The 16,465-nt window shown below is 36.9% G+C and overlaps 1 protein-coding gene across 1 annotated transcript in view; it reads right to left on the bottom strand.

Moving 5' to 3' along the window:
• Nucleotides 1-3,292: 3,292 nt before the first annotated feature.
• Nucleotides 3,293-16,465, bottom strand: part of enpp1 (ectonucleotide pyrophosphatase/phosphodiesterase 1) — a 44,077-nt gene continuing 30,904 nt past the window's right edge. The window contains exons 24-36 of the mRNA XM_016662695.1: nucleotides 15,758-15,904; nucleotides 15,633-15,664; nucleotides 15,367-15,494; nucleotides 13,837-13,906; nucleotides 12,843-12,930; nucleotides 10,023-10,207; nucleotides 9,848-9,887; nucleotides 9,085-9,245; nucleotides 7,721-7,850; nucleotides 7,060-7,134; nucleotides 6,289-6,421; nucleotides 4,672-4,816; nucleotides 3,293-3,595 (exon numbers count right to left, since the gene is read on the bottom strand). Of these exons, the coding sequence (XP_016518181.1) occupies nucleotides 3,443-3,595; nucleotides 4,672-4,816; nucleotides 6,289-6,421; nucleotides 7,060-7,134; nucleotides 7,721-7,850; nucleotides 9,085-9,245; nucleotides 9,848-9,887; nucleotides 10,023-10,207; nucleotides 12,843-12,930; nucleotides 13,837-13,906; nucleotides 15,367-15,494; nucleotides 15,633-15,664; nucleotides 15,758-15,904 (1,487 nt within the window). The 3' untranslated portion in view covers nucleotides 3,293-3,442. The remainder of the gene's footprint in view (nucleotides 3,596-4,671; nucleotides 4,817-6,288; nucleotides 6,422-7,059; nucleotides 7,135-7,720; nucleotides 7,851-9,084; nucleotides 9,246-9,847; nucleotides 9,888-10,022; nucleotides 10,208-12,842; nucleotides 12,931-13,836; nucleotides 13,907-15,366; nucleotides 15,495-15,632; nucleotides 15,665-15,757; nucleotides 15,905-16,465) is intronic.

The following is a 16,465-nucleotide window of genomic DNA, read 5'->3' as shown; positions in this document are numbered from 1 at the left end:
GACACGATTGATGATCAAGGGACACAGCAGCGAAGGCAGTGGGGCGACAGTCATTTCAGGCCTGACAGGTAAAACACACTCATTTGTCACGCAGCCCTTCTATGCAGAGGAGATAGATGAATAAGATTCTATGTGGTTTAGCAGAGGCACAGTTCCAATTTGAGAACAGAGAGGGGGATGGTGTGACTGTATCAGCAGACCGTATTAGCAGACCACATCAGTGACAGTAAAAGACACCTAGCTGACTACCACGGAACCTAAAAATGGCTCCAGAGTACCGTGAGAATGACCAAACCAAATAAAGGTGACGTGTTCAGCGGCTGCACAAGAGTTTCCTGGAAGATCTGAGGGAGGAACTGCATGCAAACTTGTAGCTGCAAGCAAATCCAGATAAGAAACCAAAAGCTCCTCTGAGCTCACAGAAGAGGGGTTCAGAAAATAATCGGTGTTTTTAAAGCTGCTGTGTGTAACTTTTATTAAAAAAAATGTTTTTAACTTATTTGTAAAAACTATCACTGACAGTGTGAGACATAATTTGCAAAAAATCGACTTCCTTTGAAATAAATTGCTGTGACAGAGTACCGTCTTAGCGTTATTAATCACTCTTGTGTACGCTCTGCTCATATCCTCCCTTTCTCTCTGCTACACTAAACTAGTTCACAACCACAAAGCCTGCCATGAATGCTAAGGCTAGTTAGCATGGCTAGATAAATAGTTTTCATGGAATGGTAAGTTGTTTCTCCACCATTAGTACATTTAGCAACGGGTACACAGGTATGATTGACAGCACTTAGAGCTTCTTCCATGCTCTGATTGGTTGTTTTTGACCAGAAGTGGTGCAATCCTTCAGGTGACAATAGTAGCTCTGGGAGGAGATTGATCTTTTCACAGATTATCTGCTTCATATTATACAGATAATCTGTATTATACTGTCACACAACATGATGATAGTTTTAACAAATACATAAACAAACATATTTTTGTAAAAGTCACATACTGCAGCTTTAAATTCTGGAAAATCACAGTCCACACCATTCCCAAATGTTGCCGCAAGGAAATAAAATTTAAAACACCTTTAAATCAAGTCATTTAAAGTAAGCAGTGTAATTGTTTTACAGGATAAACTACATATAGGAATTTTGTCTTCACATAGTTCCTTCTTACATGAACATTTCTATAAACACATCTTTCAACTGTACATAATGTTCTAAGAACAAATGACCACAACGTGATTGGAGTTGCAACAGGTTAACCAAGCATGTCAACCAACATGTCAGGCAAAAGTCATGAGAACTGAACTCTTTCTGACGCCAGTTAAGAGAAAGGAGAGAGGATAGGTTTGTGGTCTGAGAATTAGGTTACTGCAGAGCCGAGAGGTGCTGAGCAGAGAGCTGCAAAGTCTTATCTTCAGTTTGAACGGCACTGATGGAGCGGTCAGCCCGAGGAAGTGGCAGATTTTTATACGCGGCAGAGGAAATGTGTGCAGCTCTGCTTCCTTCCTCTATGTGTTCACACAGGCTGTTGCAAGCTGGAGAAGTTTTACAGTGCAACAGCTGCTTGGTTTTTATCTTATCTCTTTGTTTCGTCTGAAAAATTCCCTTTTTTGTTGACGTGAGATCGTGTAAAATCATTTTTTGCATCAGCACTAATTCTGATTGAATAGTAAAAAAACCCAAAACAAAACACAAATAGTAAGTTTGGTATAGAATGTATTTCTTTATGTCTATGTTTCTGACAGTACTGAAACACATCATGGACACTTTGAGGAACTCGATGTAAAATCAATACATTGGAAATTATAGTGTGGTGTTTTCAAATTTATATCCACACGTACACACATTTGTACAAACACTCATGCATGGATTGATAAAGGAACTTTTCCAAAACATACAACATCCTGTACATCACTGAAAGAGATGAAGAGCAGAAATAACAACATAGAAATGAAAGAGAATCAGGAGGTAGAGTGATGGTGGTTTGATCCAAATTACTGCAGTCTGCATGGAGAAGATAGGGGAAAAGCTACACACACATGCACACATACCTTACTGCCAAAAATGTAGAAACAAGAAATCACTTCATTAAAACTGGTCTGGCAGCATGAAGTAGGCTAAAAGCTCTAAAAAAGCAACACATAATGCCCTGAAAGAAAGAAATTCAAGAACAGATAGGGAACAAAATCACTGATATCTACACTCAAATTCATTCTGACGAGGCTTGTTTGCCAGATTAAAGTAACATTTAAGCAGATATTGAACATCACATTTTATTTTCCTCAGAAAATGTTTTTTTTTTTTATTGGTCTGAAATGATATTTTAATCTTAAATGTCGTGTTTTCGTCCGCTGTATGCAGAAAATCATCATAATTCACAGAAATAGAGGCTTGTGAACATTATTTTCAGTGTAATTAATCAGTACATTGTGTTTCACTCCAGGAATTCATTTTCTGAAATATATTAGCTAAACACATTTATAACTGTAATTCAGCAAGTTATTGAACATAAAATATGATTAAACTAGTCAGTATTCATTGTAGTATTTCAGATGGGGAATTTACTGACATCTTGTGGCTCAACTGGACATTGCAAACACATAGATACAATTAAAATGATCTTAAAGCCATAAATTACTTTTTCTCTTTGTGTGGAAAATGAAAGAGGACGATAAAAGCATAAAAGCTAATTATAAATAGTTTTTTTTAGTTATTTAATTATAAAAAATACAAAAACTAATTGATTGCTAGAAATTGTTTTTAATTTAAAAGGTGTAACACCAATAAACCCTCTTCCATTTTCTTTCACACACTCATCGGTATAAAATAAAAGCACAACAATTTTGCTTTTGTGGAAGAATCTTCTGCCTGTGGAAGGGCAAATAATCCATGATCAACATACACAAACTAAAAATAGAATAAATCTTTTCAAAAATTGATCAAATGCCAAAACTAGTACTGGTGCAAAACCATAAAAATAAAAAGAATATACATTAAAATTAGGCAGGAACAAAACTTGGATGGATAGACCTCGTAAAGTATGGCATGATTTCTTTGATTTTATCCAATACGGTGATGTATTCCTGATATTTCACAGGCAACAAATATTCCAGACAAAAAAACAACAACAACAGCAACAAAAAAAATGCTTATATTTTTCCAAAAAAGTCTGAGGAAGGTCAAAGATTTTTATTTTTTAAATTGAGATTCACTGCATAGATTCGTGCCTAAATTACAGGAAGACTGGTCTTAAAAATGATTATTTGACTAATGAAATGAACGGCCCTTCAAGTTAGAAATATTCTGGTTTGAAATAAGAACCTTTCATTAATGAAACAGCTACAAAACCCACTATTTGTGGTGCATCCAAAAAACAAACAAACAAAAAAAGGTAGCTGCATGCCCACCAGTCTGGTTGTGTTTGGTTGGTTTAGCCATAGTCTCTGAGTTTAAATCGTGTGTAGAAATGTTTTGAGCTGTATCGTTTCTTCCACCGATATCCTGCCGTGGTAGAAGCTGAGTCCCGTTAGCAGCTCGATGTCTCGGACTCGTGCGATGTGAAACCTCAGCCACTCCTTCACCCACGACAAGTCAGACTCCGCCTGAAGAGAGGCGGAAAGAGAAATTACGACCACAAACATAGTGTAATATTTTATATATAACGCTGTGTTATATGTAATGCTCTCCTTGTCTGCCTCAGAGGGCAGCCATGTCCTACCAAGTTTGCTTTTGTGCTAATTTGTGAGATGTTTGGATATTGTTTTCTAACCTAACCCTCGTTTAACCCTTTTATGACATAAGTTTGCCTTGTTTTTTTTGCTTTTTTTGCTTGTTTTCATTTTTTTCAGTTTTTTGTGTGTCTTTTGATTTGCTCTTTTTTCCCTTTTATCTGTAACTTTTGGTGTTTTGCATGTTTTTTTTCGCATTTTTTCTTTTTTTATTGGGGGGCCCTTCGGTTTATTTTGACTCCCTGCTATGGCGGGGGATGAAATTACCATAATAACCAGATATTGGCTGGAAAGCGCAACGTCTCCCCTTTCAGAAACTGTTGGAATTTTTCAGATAGCGCAACGTGTGGTGGAGTTACGGTACCGCAAATTTGGCTGGATCCCACTGATCCATTTGGTCCGAAAGGGTTACATTTTTCCACGACTTTATTTTCCGACCTGTCTGCTTCTTTCTAGGTTTTCAAGATGCTACTTGTTCACTAATCCTGTTCTGGATTAGTGGTTATGTCAAGTCACGGCAAATTTACTTGTATAGCACATTTCAGCAAAAAGGCTCAAACCCCATCATTACAATCCTCAAGCAAATTAAATATATCAATCAATGTTTCAGTTATTACAAATCAAAGGCAACTCTAAACAGGTAAGGGTTTTTTAAGCATCTGTTCAGTGCTTGGGTCACCTGGTGACATCATAATGTAGGTCTGTGTATTATTAGAGAACAGAAGTCCTGTAACAGACATAACTGCTCTCATTACTGCACAGCGAGGTTAAAGTACACATAAGTTGACTCTATTTAAAAAAAGGTGATGTATAATTACACTGAATTGTAGCACCCTGCAGTTATTCTGCTTTGTGTTCACATGAGAGATTGTCCGCGCGGTTTCTCTACATTTGCTCGGCGCTGTAGTTGTATGGAGCTTTTATCTGAGGTGTAGTTGGTTGTTACTCACAGCACAGAACTCTGAGTAGTCAGGTTTGTGGGGCATGATGAATGCTATGGCCTGAAGCGGACCCTCACAGTTAACAGGACTGAAGCTTGAGTTGCGACAGCTGGTCATGATCAAGAAGAAATGCGTTGGCACTGCAGTTTCATTCCTGGAGAGAGAGAGAGAGAAAGGTTTGTGGGGTTTTAACAAAAAACTGCTGGAACAAAAAGTGTTTCCTGTGAAGAAGAAGATTTTCTTTAACTCTTCTGATTTCCACCTTTGCGATGACACAAATCTGTCCCCCCCCACTCACTATTTGTCAAAAATAGTCCTGGATTTCCACACCAGGGGCACTACCACAAGATAACTGCCAGGGGATGTGAGGAAACGCTGTCAGTATTTCCTGGTTAAATCATAAATTAAACAGAAAAAAACCTCGCAGGAAACGGGGGAAAGATTAGAAGAACATAATCAGTATTGATGTATTGCGTTCTTCTCCAAAGCTCAGCGCGTGTGGTTTGACACCACACTGTCAACTGGTTTTGATTTACATGTTGCACAATCTTTGTTTAGCAACATTGTAATTGCCCTGGGTATTTTATAAAACATGCACAACCACATCTTTGATTTATGTGAAAATGCTTCCTCGCTCAGAAATGGAGGAATTACATTTAAATAGCTCACAAGTGTTGGCTAAGTGTGAAACCTTTGGTCTGATCTTAACCAATAAATGTGTCGAACGTCTTCTTGCTTGATTTTAAGGTGAGTTGCTTAGCTTTCATTTTCTCCTGAAATGTTTTCCCCTAAGGAATCTACATGATTGGAAAGAAAATCGGAGCAGAGTTAAGGCATAGCTCAATCCAGTGAAACATTTCAGATTTTTTTAAATTTGGGAATGATTTTTTTATTATTACTGTTACATGCAACAGAGACATTTTTTCACATTTCAGACATATCTCGTCGCCTGTCATGCTATATACATGGTTTGATGAATGTTCTGCTAAAGTTCATCTCGTTTTTTTGTTGCTGGTCATTTAGTTTAGTTTTAGTTTTTTGCCGACTTCTATCCCACTTTATCAGTCTCTCTTTCTCATTGTTGAAGCAAGAACACTGACCTTAGCTGAGGACAGTGAGGATTTTTGTTCAATTATTTGTTTTGTAATTGCAAAGAGAATGCTTTACAACCATTTTCAGACTGACAGATATCAACTTTGCTGCTCGTCTTTTCTTGACTGTCTTTAAGTTTTCGAAACTTTTTAACTTTCTTCATGTTGTCATACAGAGATGGTATGAAAGTGACTAGTAGTAACAAAACTGATCGAGTCCGAGTCAGGGACCCATTCACGATGAAGATGAAAGAAAGAAACGCACAAAAAAAATAAATAAATAAATAAAAAAAGTTGATGAATATCCAAACTAATACACTACTTGATTGAACAGCCCTGTTTTTAAAGTGATAATGACATCTCTTTATGAATATTAAGTTAAATTTGTGCATTTAGTCATTTTTTTAACAAATAGAAAATGGGAACAATTTAAAAAAAAAACATCGACTTTTTCAGAAACATTTATTAAACAGAATATCACACAACAACAACAACAACAATCACTAAAGCTGTGGTATAGTTGTAGACAACTTACCCTGTGTTTTTACTGACTGGATCTACATTTCCATCAAAGTCTTTATCAAATATCGGCCCACTGACGACATTGACTCCGTTCAGGTCTTGAGAATATTTCAAAAGTATAGAAGTGTGGAAATGGCTCCAAACCTCTGGAAAACATAAATATGCAGTTTAATACATGTAATCCTGCAATTTGTACAAACAAACCAAACATTAAAGTTTGAGTTATCAGCGTAACTGTGTATCAGGAACAGTGAGCCACCAGGGGGCAGCACCTGTTAGTATTTTATAGGGATTCAGAAACTAAAATTTTCTTTCATTTATTGTTTATTTCCTGGCAAAACTCAGAGGGATTTTATTTATCAGAACTTAGCTAACAACAGCAGTAACCAGATTGTATATATCCAATTTATAAGGTGCATGTTCCAGTTAAAACAAAATGAATTAATGATGTTGATTCATAATATTATGTTACTATAACAAAACTTTGTTTTGCTGCTGGCACTGAGTCAAAAATCCAGATATTTCCTCAGTTTGGGACTTGATGAATAGATTTACAGCTACGTTTTGTTCAAGCTTGCACAAAGCAGGTTTTCTACGTGCCGGTGGTCTGACAGCCATGAACACGAAGTTGCATCACAGATTTCTGTGCTTTGTTCAGCCAGTTTAACTACCTGTCCCTGGAGATCACAATTTTTAGTTTTGAAATGACTGCATTAATAATGTAATAACTCTAATCGCAAATTGGAAACACACACATTTGACAAATACTTCCATAAATACTCACCTTTAAACGCAGGGAACATTGGGGCCATGTTACTGCTGATAAAAGAGTCAGACACTGAACCAGTGATATTCAGATCTGTAAAAATAATGACAGGTGAAGCAACAGGTAAGGGACTTTTGATTTTATAGTCAAGGATTTTGAAACTGAAGCAAAAGATGTCACTTTATGATGACTTGCAAAATCTAAAAATGCTTATAATGTAAAATGCTTCACCTATTTTCCTGCAAAAAATCAGTGTCAAATCTCACTTTGTAACATGATGACAGGAATTAAAACGTTTAATTTGTGGTTATCCAGGTGTCTCACTTCTGCTGATGTGCGTTAATTGCCCTGTTTCACTTTATCTGCTGAAGCTTTGTGGAAGCAAACCTTTCTAGAGCATTGTAATAGTTTTTAAACCCCTTGAACTTTCTGACATTTCTTCCTCCTGCAGCAACAAAATTCTATATATGATATTAATACTTTACATGAAGTAAAGCGGGAGAAATGTGAAACCAAAACAAATCAGATCAATGCAAAAAGCGGCATCCACTGAACCGATGGGATCTCAGAAAAGGCTAACAAGAGACTCTTCTCTTCTACATGCTTGAAAAGTGAATTCATTTCGGCACAGGTTGTGCCACTTTCTGCATGACATGCACAGGCATTTACACACACTCACAGGGCGGGTGCAGCAGGCCATAGGTCAGAGCGGCCTCATCTCTGTAGAGGAGACACAGCTGGTTGGAGGAAGACGGGACTCGAAAGTCGGCTCGAATGCACTCATATGGGCTCAGGGTTGGCACTCTGGACTGAGAGAGGGGATCAGTCAGCGGTGGACAGTGTGGACGGGACAACAGGACATGTCTCTTATGGAAGATTGCTTGGCTGGATTTAGAGTTGAACAGATCAATGAGGAAATATCTCTCTTTCGGTTCTCTTTTCAACTTGAAAGTCTTATGAGAACGAAAATGATGTCTAAATCTTTAATTTGAACGTCTTAGTTATTGATAACATTTCATTATGAAACACATTATCGACAGGAAGTAAAAAAAAAACAAAAAAACAGTGCTGTTGACTAATGAAATAAATGGCCCTTCAAGTTAGATTCTCTCAGAAGATGACTAAAATATGATTAATTCTTTTTCAAAGGTAAATATTAAAATATAAAGTGAATTTTATCCCGAAACACAAGTTTGTGTCTTTTGTAACTAACCGTTTAACTTTATTGTTGCCAGGATTCTTTTCTAAAATAAATCTTTGATCTAAAGGAGTTTTATCCTGGTTAATCAATGACTGAAGAAGAAGAAGAAGAATGAATTTAACTAGCCTGAATGTGGACTGAAGTGAAACCTGTTAACTTCAGGTCATAAACATTCATTTAGACTCCTCCTCCTCCTCGCGATCGTCTGAGTCTCAAACTTTTATTCACAGTACGAACCATAGCAAACGATGATTGATAGGAGTTAGAAGTTCCTGCTGGCTCAGGCTGACAGTTTTAATTTAAACCTGGTGGACTCTTGGAAATCCTATTAAAATAGGAGTAGGGGGCTGATCCAGCCTGCCAAGTTACGCTGATTATTTCTGTGGAGTATTTTATTTCTCCAAGAAATTAAATTAGGCCAAGATTGATTTTGCTCTTGGAATCGTAGTCTTGACTATAGTTGTAATCTATTTTATTGTCTTTTTTTTTTAACTAACAATGAATGCAGATAATGTACTGTAGCAGGCTATATTTTGCTCATACTGTATTTGGAAAGCACATCCACTTGCTCAATCATTCAGACAGAGGAATCCAAAGTCTCTTGGAAACAAACAGCTGCGCCTGAGGTTGTGAATTACAAGAAAGCTCCACCACAAAGGGAAGAAAGACAAGAGCTGTTTGAGCCAGCACGGATAGAGAGGATGAGCAGCAGCTGTTTACAGAAAGGATTCAGATGCTGTACAAACCTCCTCCAATCCGCTGCCAAACCAAAACCACAGAAGAAATACAGCCGAGGCAGCCCTGACTGATGGGGCTAAGTTTAGAGATGAAAGAGAGCTCACCAGAGGCTGGAGGGTGTACGACACCCAGAGCGGCATGAGGCGGTCCCGGCTGTATCCACTCAGGTAGTCGGCGTGGTGCAGCAGACAAAAGCTGTTCCCCGCCTGGATGACGCTGGGGATGCCGAAAGGATGATGAAGGCGGCGCAACTTAGCTTTGGCCTCTAAGGAGGAAATTTAAAGTGTGAGGCAAAAATATTTCCCAGTGCTATTTTAAAAGGGGCAGTATTATGGGTTTTCCAGGAATATAGTTCGGTTTTATAGTGCAATAAAGTAACTATGTTCACTTCAGTTGTTGTAAAAGTACCACATTAAAGTATATTTCAATCCTAATTTCACGCCTCTGTCTCTTTAAAAGCTCCTGCTCGTTCCGAAACCCCGCCTTCAGGAAGTCATCACAACGTCGCTTCTGTATGAACCCTTTAAAAATGTTTTTACCATCTTTGCCCTGAGAAGCAGATCGTACAATGAGCTCAATTCAGGTGTTTGCTAATTGCTGGTGACTAGTCTGAAGAAACCACGTGGGGGAGTCATGGTGGAGGGGCGAGGAGGAGCTGCGCTCTTGGAGGTGGAGCTAGGTCCGCCCCGGCTTTTTGCAGAGCTGAATGGTTGCCACGGGAGATTAAACGATTTCTCAAACGTGCATGAAAGAATCAAAGCAACACTCCATGTATGTTTTCAATGAGGGAAGAACATTTGATGTAAAGCTTAAAAACATAGATTCTTTGAAATTAAAAAAAAAATATATATATATGTATATAATTACCTGAGTTTGTTGATAAAATAATTCTGTTCATTTCTGTCTCCTGCAAAGAAAGCCACAGTTTGTTTCAGATTAAATTAGGCTTGTACATACATTTCAAGACAGCTGACGTATCAGGACCGGTAAAGAGGACAGATTTTTTGATCCGATGTGGCCAAAAAAAAAAAAAGTTTCATACCTTCTCAGTGCTCTGAGAGGAACAGAGGCAGTGCAGGTTGTCTGTGGGAACCAGGTTGGTGCTCTCACAGGGAGTTTCATGGGAGAGCTGCGCTGGGTGAACGGGTTGATAGTGGGGACGCTTAAGGAGATGATTCAGGCTGCCATGGGTCCCATTGTTTGGGGATGGACGAATACCAAGAAGGTCTGATGTGGGAAAGGAAAAAAAAACAAACAAGAAAAACATTATTCAGGATTTATAACTCGTACAAATTGAGGTAAAGAATGTTTATCTGAGAGAAAAATAACCTGCAAAAGCATTTCTGCTCTTGTTTCTAATTTAATTCAGACACATTTTAGGGTTTCGAAGTATGCACAACCAGTTCAAAGTCATGCCACAACTCTAGAGTTGCACCAGCCCACATAAAACCTTTGTTTTGATTTTTTTGGAATTTGTTTTTAAGCCATTCGGAGGAGGACTTGGCTCTCATTTTTGCCCAATCTCGTCCTTATTGTTGAATCATGACCGTAAGGTAACAAAAGCCTGCAGCGCTTTAGCTGTTGCATTGTTCTTTTAAGTTCATGCTGTGCTTGAGCTTTCTGATTTCTTTTGAAGGCTAGCCCCTCTTGGGAAGGTTTATTACCGTTTCATGTTTTCATGGTTGCCTCACTTAGATTCAGTGGGAGTTTCAGGACATTAGAAACCGCTTTGAACCCCCTTCCAGACTGAATGTTGATGAATTAGTTTCTCATCTATTGTTGAATTTATTGCGTGTTGCATGTTGAGATCTGTTGTCCACCTCGTCTAACCAGACAGATTCTGAAAAAGTGATGTCATTTGTGATTAATAACAGTTCACTATTAATAAATTGGGATTACAGACTCTGGTCAAGTTGTTTCTCTTATTCACCATTTGAAAACTGCATTTTGCATTTAGTCAGGTTATCTTTGTCTGAGTTTGATGATCTGAAACATGCAAGTGGAAGTAAAAAAAAAGATAAAACTGGTATAATCTGTAAAGAAGGCAAACATTTTCTGGTTTGATCTGCCACATAAAAATCAAATACAATTTCTCAACAGTTGTTCTAAACATTTGAAACTAGCTGGGTTGACACTGGTTGCTTCTCACATTTTTCTATTTTGCTCTTCAAATAATCTTATTAAATAACCACAATATTTCTACAATATCCACTTCTTCTGACATGGATATGTTAAAATCGAGGTTTGGTTTGTGGGATCTATTGACATATTTAGGAAGCAGAGCAGCAACTGAAAGCTGAAGAAATGCACCTGTTTCCTGTACTGACAGTTACGGGGATGCTGTCGCAACTGAGGCGAACAGCAGCGTTCCCAAACGCGGGAGGAAAATAAGAACAAACCAAACAACAATGTGAGCAGATAGTCAACATCTATATGTTGCAAACAGACTACCTCTGTTTTTGAGATTAAAGCTTCTGAAAAAAAAAAAGTAGCAAAACTGATTAAAAGCTGAACAGGAGAGAGACGTTCTTTTTTAAGGCCTGTCAGGTTAAAATTTGACAGAGCAGCGTTCTGTTTAGGATATTAGTCACTAACTGTAAACGTCCATTCAGCAGGCGTGACTGAACATTAACTCTGTCAACAAAGACATGCTCAAAGTGTATAAGGTTATTTGTTAACAGCCAAGAACATGTTTAGCAAAGTCCTGAAATTGCAAATAGTTTCTATTAAAGGGGCGCTATTATGTATTTTCCAGGCACATAGTGCCACTTTATAGCGCAATTACGATACATTCAGTTTGTATAAACTTTGTAATGTATCGTCTTGAAACTGATCTCTGACTCTTTCTGACACTCCACATTCAGCATGTCATCAGAACAGTGCTTTTCAGGGTTTCCCCCAGTGTATTACAAGCCTGGCGAGCCACCAGGCTTTACTTGTGCCCCCTCCAGGCTTAACATTGCTTATTTATTTACGTTTTTTTTCTTTTTTTTTAAATGTTTGCATTTTTAAAGATTTTGTAGTTGGCGTTAGGGTATTAATCTTCCAATATTCCACTACTACATAATTATCAAGTGATATTTTCAAATTTCCTGTCAACTTTATATATTTTTTAACTCAAAAACACGGCGGGCCGCTGGATGAAAGACTGCCAGGCGCCCTAACCACCAGGCTTATCAAGTTTTCTGAGAACCTTGCTTTTAAATGTTTGCATTTTTAAAGATTTTTTTTGTAGTTGGCGTTAGGGTATTAATCTTCCAATATTCCACTACCACATAATTGTCAAGTGATATTTTCAAATTTCCTGTCAACTTTATATATTTTTTAACTCAAAAACACGGCGGGCCGCTGGATGAAAGACTGCCAGGCACCCTAACCACCAGGCTTATCAAGTTTTCTGAGAACCTTGCTTTTCATTATGTTGTTTACAATTGTACGATAAATTCAGCAGATATGCAGTTCCACCAGTTGTTTGCTAATTGTTGCTATTGTTAGTAGCTGTTAGTAACATTGGTATAGTTTTGGTGCGATTGTTCTAAACAAACTACTGAAGTTTGTGTAAAATTTGCATGACTATTATTTGTTTTATAATTTTGTTTGAGCTAAATTAGCTTTTGTTAGCTTCGTCTGTTTTCGCTGGTAATGTTCTTGACCAGAACTGTCTTGCAAAAGAGATTTTTATTTTCAGAATAAAATCTGATATTCTCCAATGGAGTTTGACTTGAGTCTGTCACATCAACTTTCATTACTAAAACGCGAGCTTCATTTTTTCTATTTTATCACAACAGTTCACCAAAACGTCAAGAAACTGAAATGATTTACAGCAAGAAGAGAAAAAACAATAACTCAAACAGCCACTTACCACACATGAGGTTATATAATTCAATGTTTTCAAATGTTGGCCCGACGTATTTAGTTTTAAATCCAGGACCGTATCCAATGAAGATTGCCTAGAAGAAAAAAAAGAAACATAAAGCATCTTCATTCGTTTCTTTTCACACACATGATGAAGTAAACTAAGCTAAGCTTTTAAGCAACAACGCCTACCAGTTTGTGTACTGGAAAACGTTATTCAGTCCCTCTGTTAACATCAAGACGTCAAACATCTGATTCACTTATTTAGTTCATTGGTAAATATTTAAAGAGAAGTCAAGCTCTGAATTGACCTAAACCCAAACAGTTTTCTATACTGAATTTCCACTTGGTGGGACAATAAAGGCTGTTTTTATTCTATTCTACACGAAAGGAGAGGAAGAAATAATTTTGGTTCTTACTAAATAAGTAACCAACTAAGTGCTCTAAGTCAAATTACAGCATGTGACAAATTAATCTAGACAATTAAAATAAACTGTGATGACTAAGATTAATTACAGTGGTATTAAGTTGAAATCTTTCTGCATTTAGGTTGAGAGAAACTTCTCAAACTATTGCGCAATTATTGCAATTTGCTTAATTCTCAGATAATCTCAGTTCTCCGCACTACTTAAGGGCTCTGTAGAGGTTTGTCCAAATATGTCCTCTCCTGTCTGTTGGTTTGTGGGTTTCTGCAAAAGAACCAGAGGTGGTTCAAGATCTCATTTTATTGTTTTCAAACAGTAACACGAAAACGAAAGAATGTTGAACTACTAAATATAACAATTACTTGTTTTTAAAGTCCCTCTACTTCTTCACAGAAGCTTTTTATTCCTTCAAGTCTCAAATACCCAGAGAGGTTAATATTCTGATTATAGAAAACCTTTTGTTTCCTCATATATCAACAGCTAAATATAAGAAGTTCCTGTTTTCTTAAGAATAAAAACGTCATGATGCAAAATGTCTTGACCCTGGCAAGCACACACATCCTTCCTTCCTCTGACCTGCATGTTGGTGAAGAGATTGTCTGAGCCATGGAAACCACCGGTGCAATACTTGACATCGTCTTTTTTACTGAGAAGAAAGCATTTGAACAGGAAAAGCAAAATTAGAGGAAATAGTAAAGTATATTAAACATCTTCCACTGCACAGTTTCTTGACTCTGTCAAGTCAGTAGCTTTATTTGTCCAGCTTGAAGCAATTTGCCACAATTACAGGGTTGGTGCAAATCAAAGGATTTGTGCTATTTCTTCCCAACATGCTTCGTTCATCACACATGGTTCCTGTCATTAGTTACTGTAAAAGATTTATGACTGCAGTTTATCCATCATGTGACGTGTCACATTTAGAAAAAAATTACAGCCTTTTCATTACAAAAACAAAAAAAGTGCTCTGATGTAAACCTTTTGGAATATTCTATAAGAAGAAAAAACTTTCTAAGCACAAGTTATAAGAAGTAATAGATAAAAGTTATCTGTTTTCTATCAGAAAAATGTACTTTCTGAACACAAAGTAAGCGTTGGCTATTTGAACTACCAGTTCAAGCATCACAATAACAAATTTTGCTGGACGATAAAGTGTAATAGAAGTTATTGCGATAAACGATAATGTTGTTTTCAGACCATTTTAAAGTAAAATAACGGTAAAGGCAAAACAATAATACAAGAACACATTCTCAAAGATCAATAAACTTTAAATTCTAATGAACATTTAACACTGGAACTGGAAGACATATTAAATATCCAAAATAAATAAACAAAACAACAAATAAAATTATTTTTGAAACTTTGTAAACAAAATTTTCCTTAAAAAAAGCGCTAGTTGAGACGAAAGCACTAAACTGAAGACTTTTATCATCCAGTTTTTAGTAGAAAGAGAGAAAAAAAGAGAAACGATAAATCATGCTGATGGAAATGATTGAGTTTGTTTTAATTTATCATCTGATTTATTGATTATTGTGACAGACCTGGGGATTGTAAATCCTTTTGCCCTCATACCGTCCAAAAAACATATGTCATAATATTCATACATTAAAATAAAACTAATGTTAGAGAGATAACATAAACTACTACTTTATTTACCAGTTTCTATGTTTTCATCTTTCATGTATGAAGATGAAAATAACATAAAATATATATATGACTGCAATAATCAAGATGTCAGTAGCATAAAGGATTGTTGCTCAAAAGTTATTAGATCATTTTCTATAAAATGAAAATCATTATTTTGTGAGCGAGGAATGGTTTTTATTTTTTTCCTCCATCTTTCTGCTCCAGCGACATTTTCCTGGTTTTGCCGTGTTTTGTCACATATTTACAGAAATACTTATAATCGCAAATCGTGGTATTTATCATTTCTAAATCGTCCCAAAATCAAAATCCCCTCATAGCATAAAAAAATAAAAAATACCCAAACTAGACAAACTTTGTTGCTTAACTAAACCATATTATTAGACTGGAGCAGATATTAGCAACTAATGTCGTCCAGTTTATGCAAACTGCTGTGCGAAAGGAGATGATGATCTGATTACTTACAGCGCTGCCTGCCAGCCCTCCTTCATGTACAGGTGACCCCTCTCTATGCGCTTGTTGTATGCAAAGTGCATCCTTTTGGGGAGGTTTTCTTTGAGGTACGGCTTCATTGGCTGGTCAGGGGCCCTGCACTTCAGAATGCACACAGACGGAGAGGATCAACACACAGCAGAGAGACGACGGGACTGTTTGTCATGAAGCCACACAAGCACATGATTTTTCATTCTTCCTATCAACACAAAAAGTCACGCTTGGAATACTTGGCATACCGACAGGTTCTTTATCAGGCCCTCATAGTCGACTGCGGAAATGAACAGTAAGGGAAAGTCAGGCTCTCTGGTTTCAAGCAGACTAAGACCAAAAGATTGTTAAATCTGCGCGGACAGGAACTCACAGGAGAAGTAGTCCTGTGGGAGGCGCTTCGGTCGGATGCGAGCTGCTGGGCCCTGGATGACCGTGAAGTTGGATGTGTCTTGCTGGTATGTTGACACATAGGCTGCCCTTTGACAGGAAGCCTCCTCCATTCCTATTGAAGTAACGACTTTGTATAAATGTCAGCCATCAAAATACTTTTCATAAAATAATTAATAATAGATTACAAGTGTATTATTGTTCCTTTAACTACTGGTATTGGAATGGTGCGATTGCAAGGTTTCCAATCTGCAGCTGTAAAGTCTTAATAACTTTGGCAAAAACGTAATAAAGAACCTGCATATAATTGCAGGTTTTAGTTGTTTTTCAAATTTTTCAAAAAATATCCATAAAATAATTAACATGTTTATCAGTAAGTTGGTAACTAAGTACGTTTTTAGAAGCAAAATCAGCTTTATGGGCCAAGATTGTGTTCCCAAGAAATATTATTCTGATGTTAGGTATACATAAATAAACTTTCAAGAATACAAAAGTTTTTTTATATATATAGCATTTTTCACAAATAAACATTCCAAAGGAAAAAAAATCTCTTAATTTTATTGCAAAAATGTTACATCTTTCTTTATTTTAAAACCTGAAAATAGAAATTAAGGATGTTTTCTTATACAAGGACAAAAAGTACATTTGTACGTTTGTTACAGGATGTTTTGTCAAATTGATAAAGAAACAA

Source organism: Poecilia formosa, unplaced genomic scaffold (assembly GCF_000485575.1).
Source record: "Poecilia formosa unplaced genomic scaffold, Poecilia_formosa-5.1.2 Scaffold1, whole genome shotgun sequence".
Classification (NCBI taxonomy): domain Eukaryota; kingdom Metazoa; phylum Chordata; class Actinopteri; order Cyprinodontiformes; family Poeciliidae; genus Poecilia; species Poecilia formosa.
Note: the sequence above shows the minus strand (reverse complement) of the source record. Positions and strands in the feature narration are given on the sequence as shown.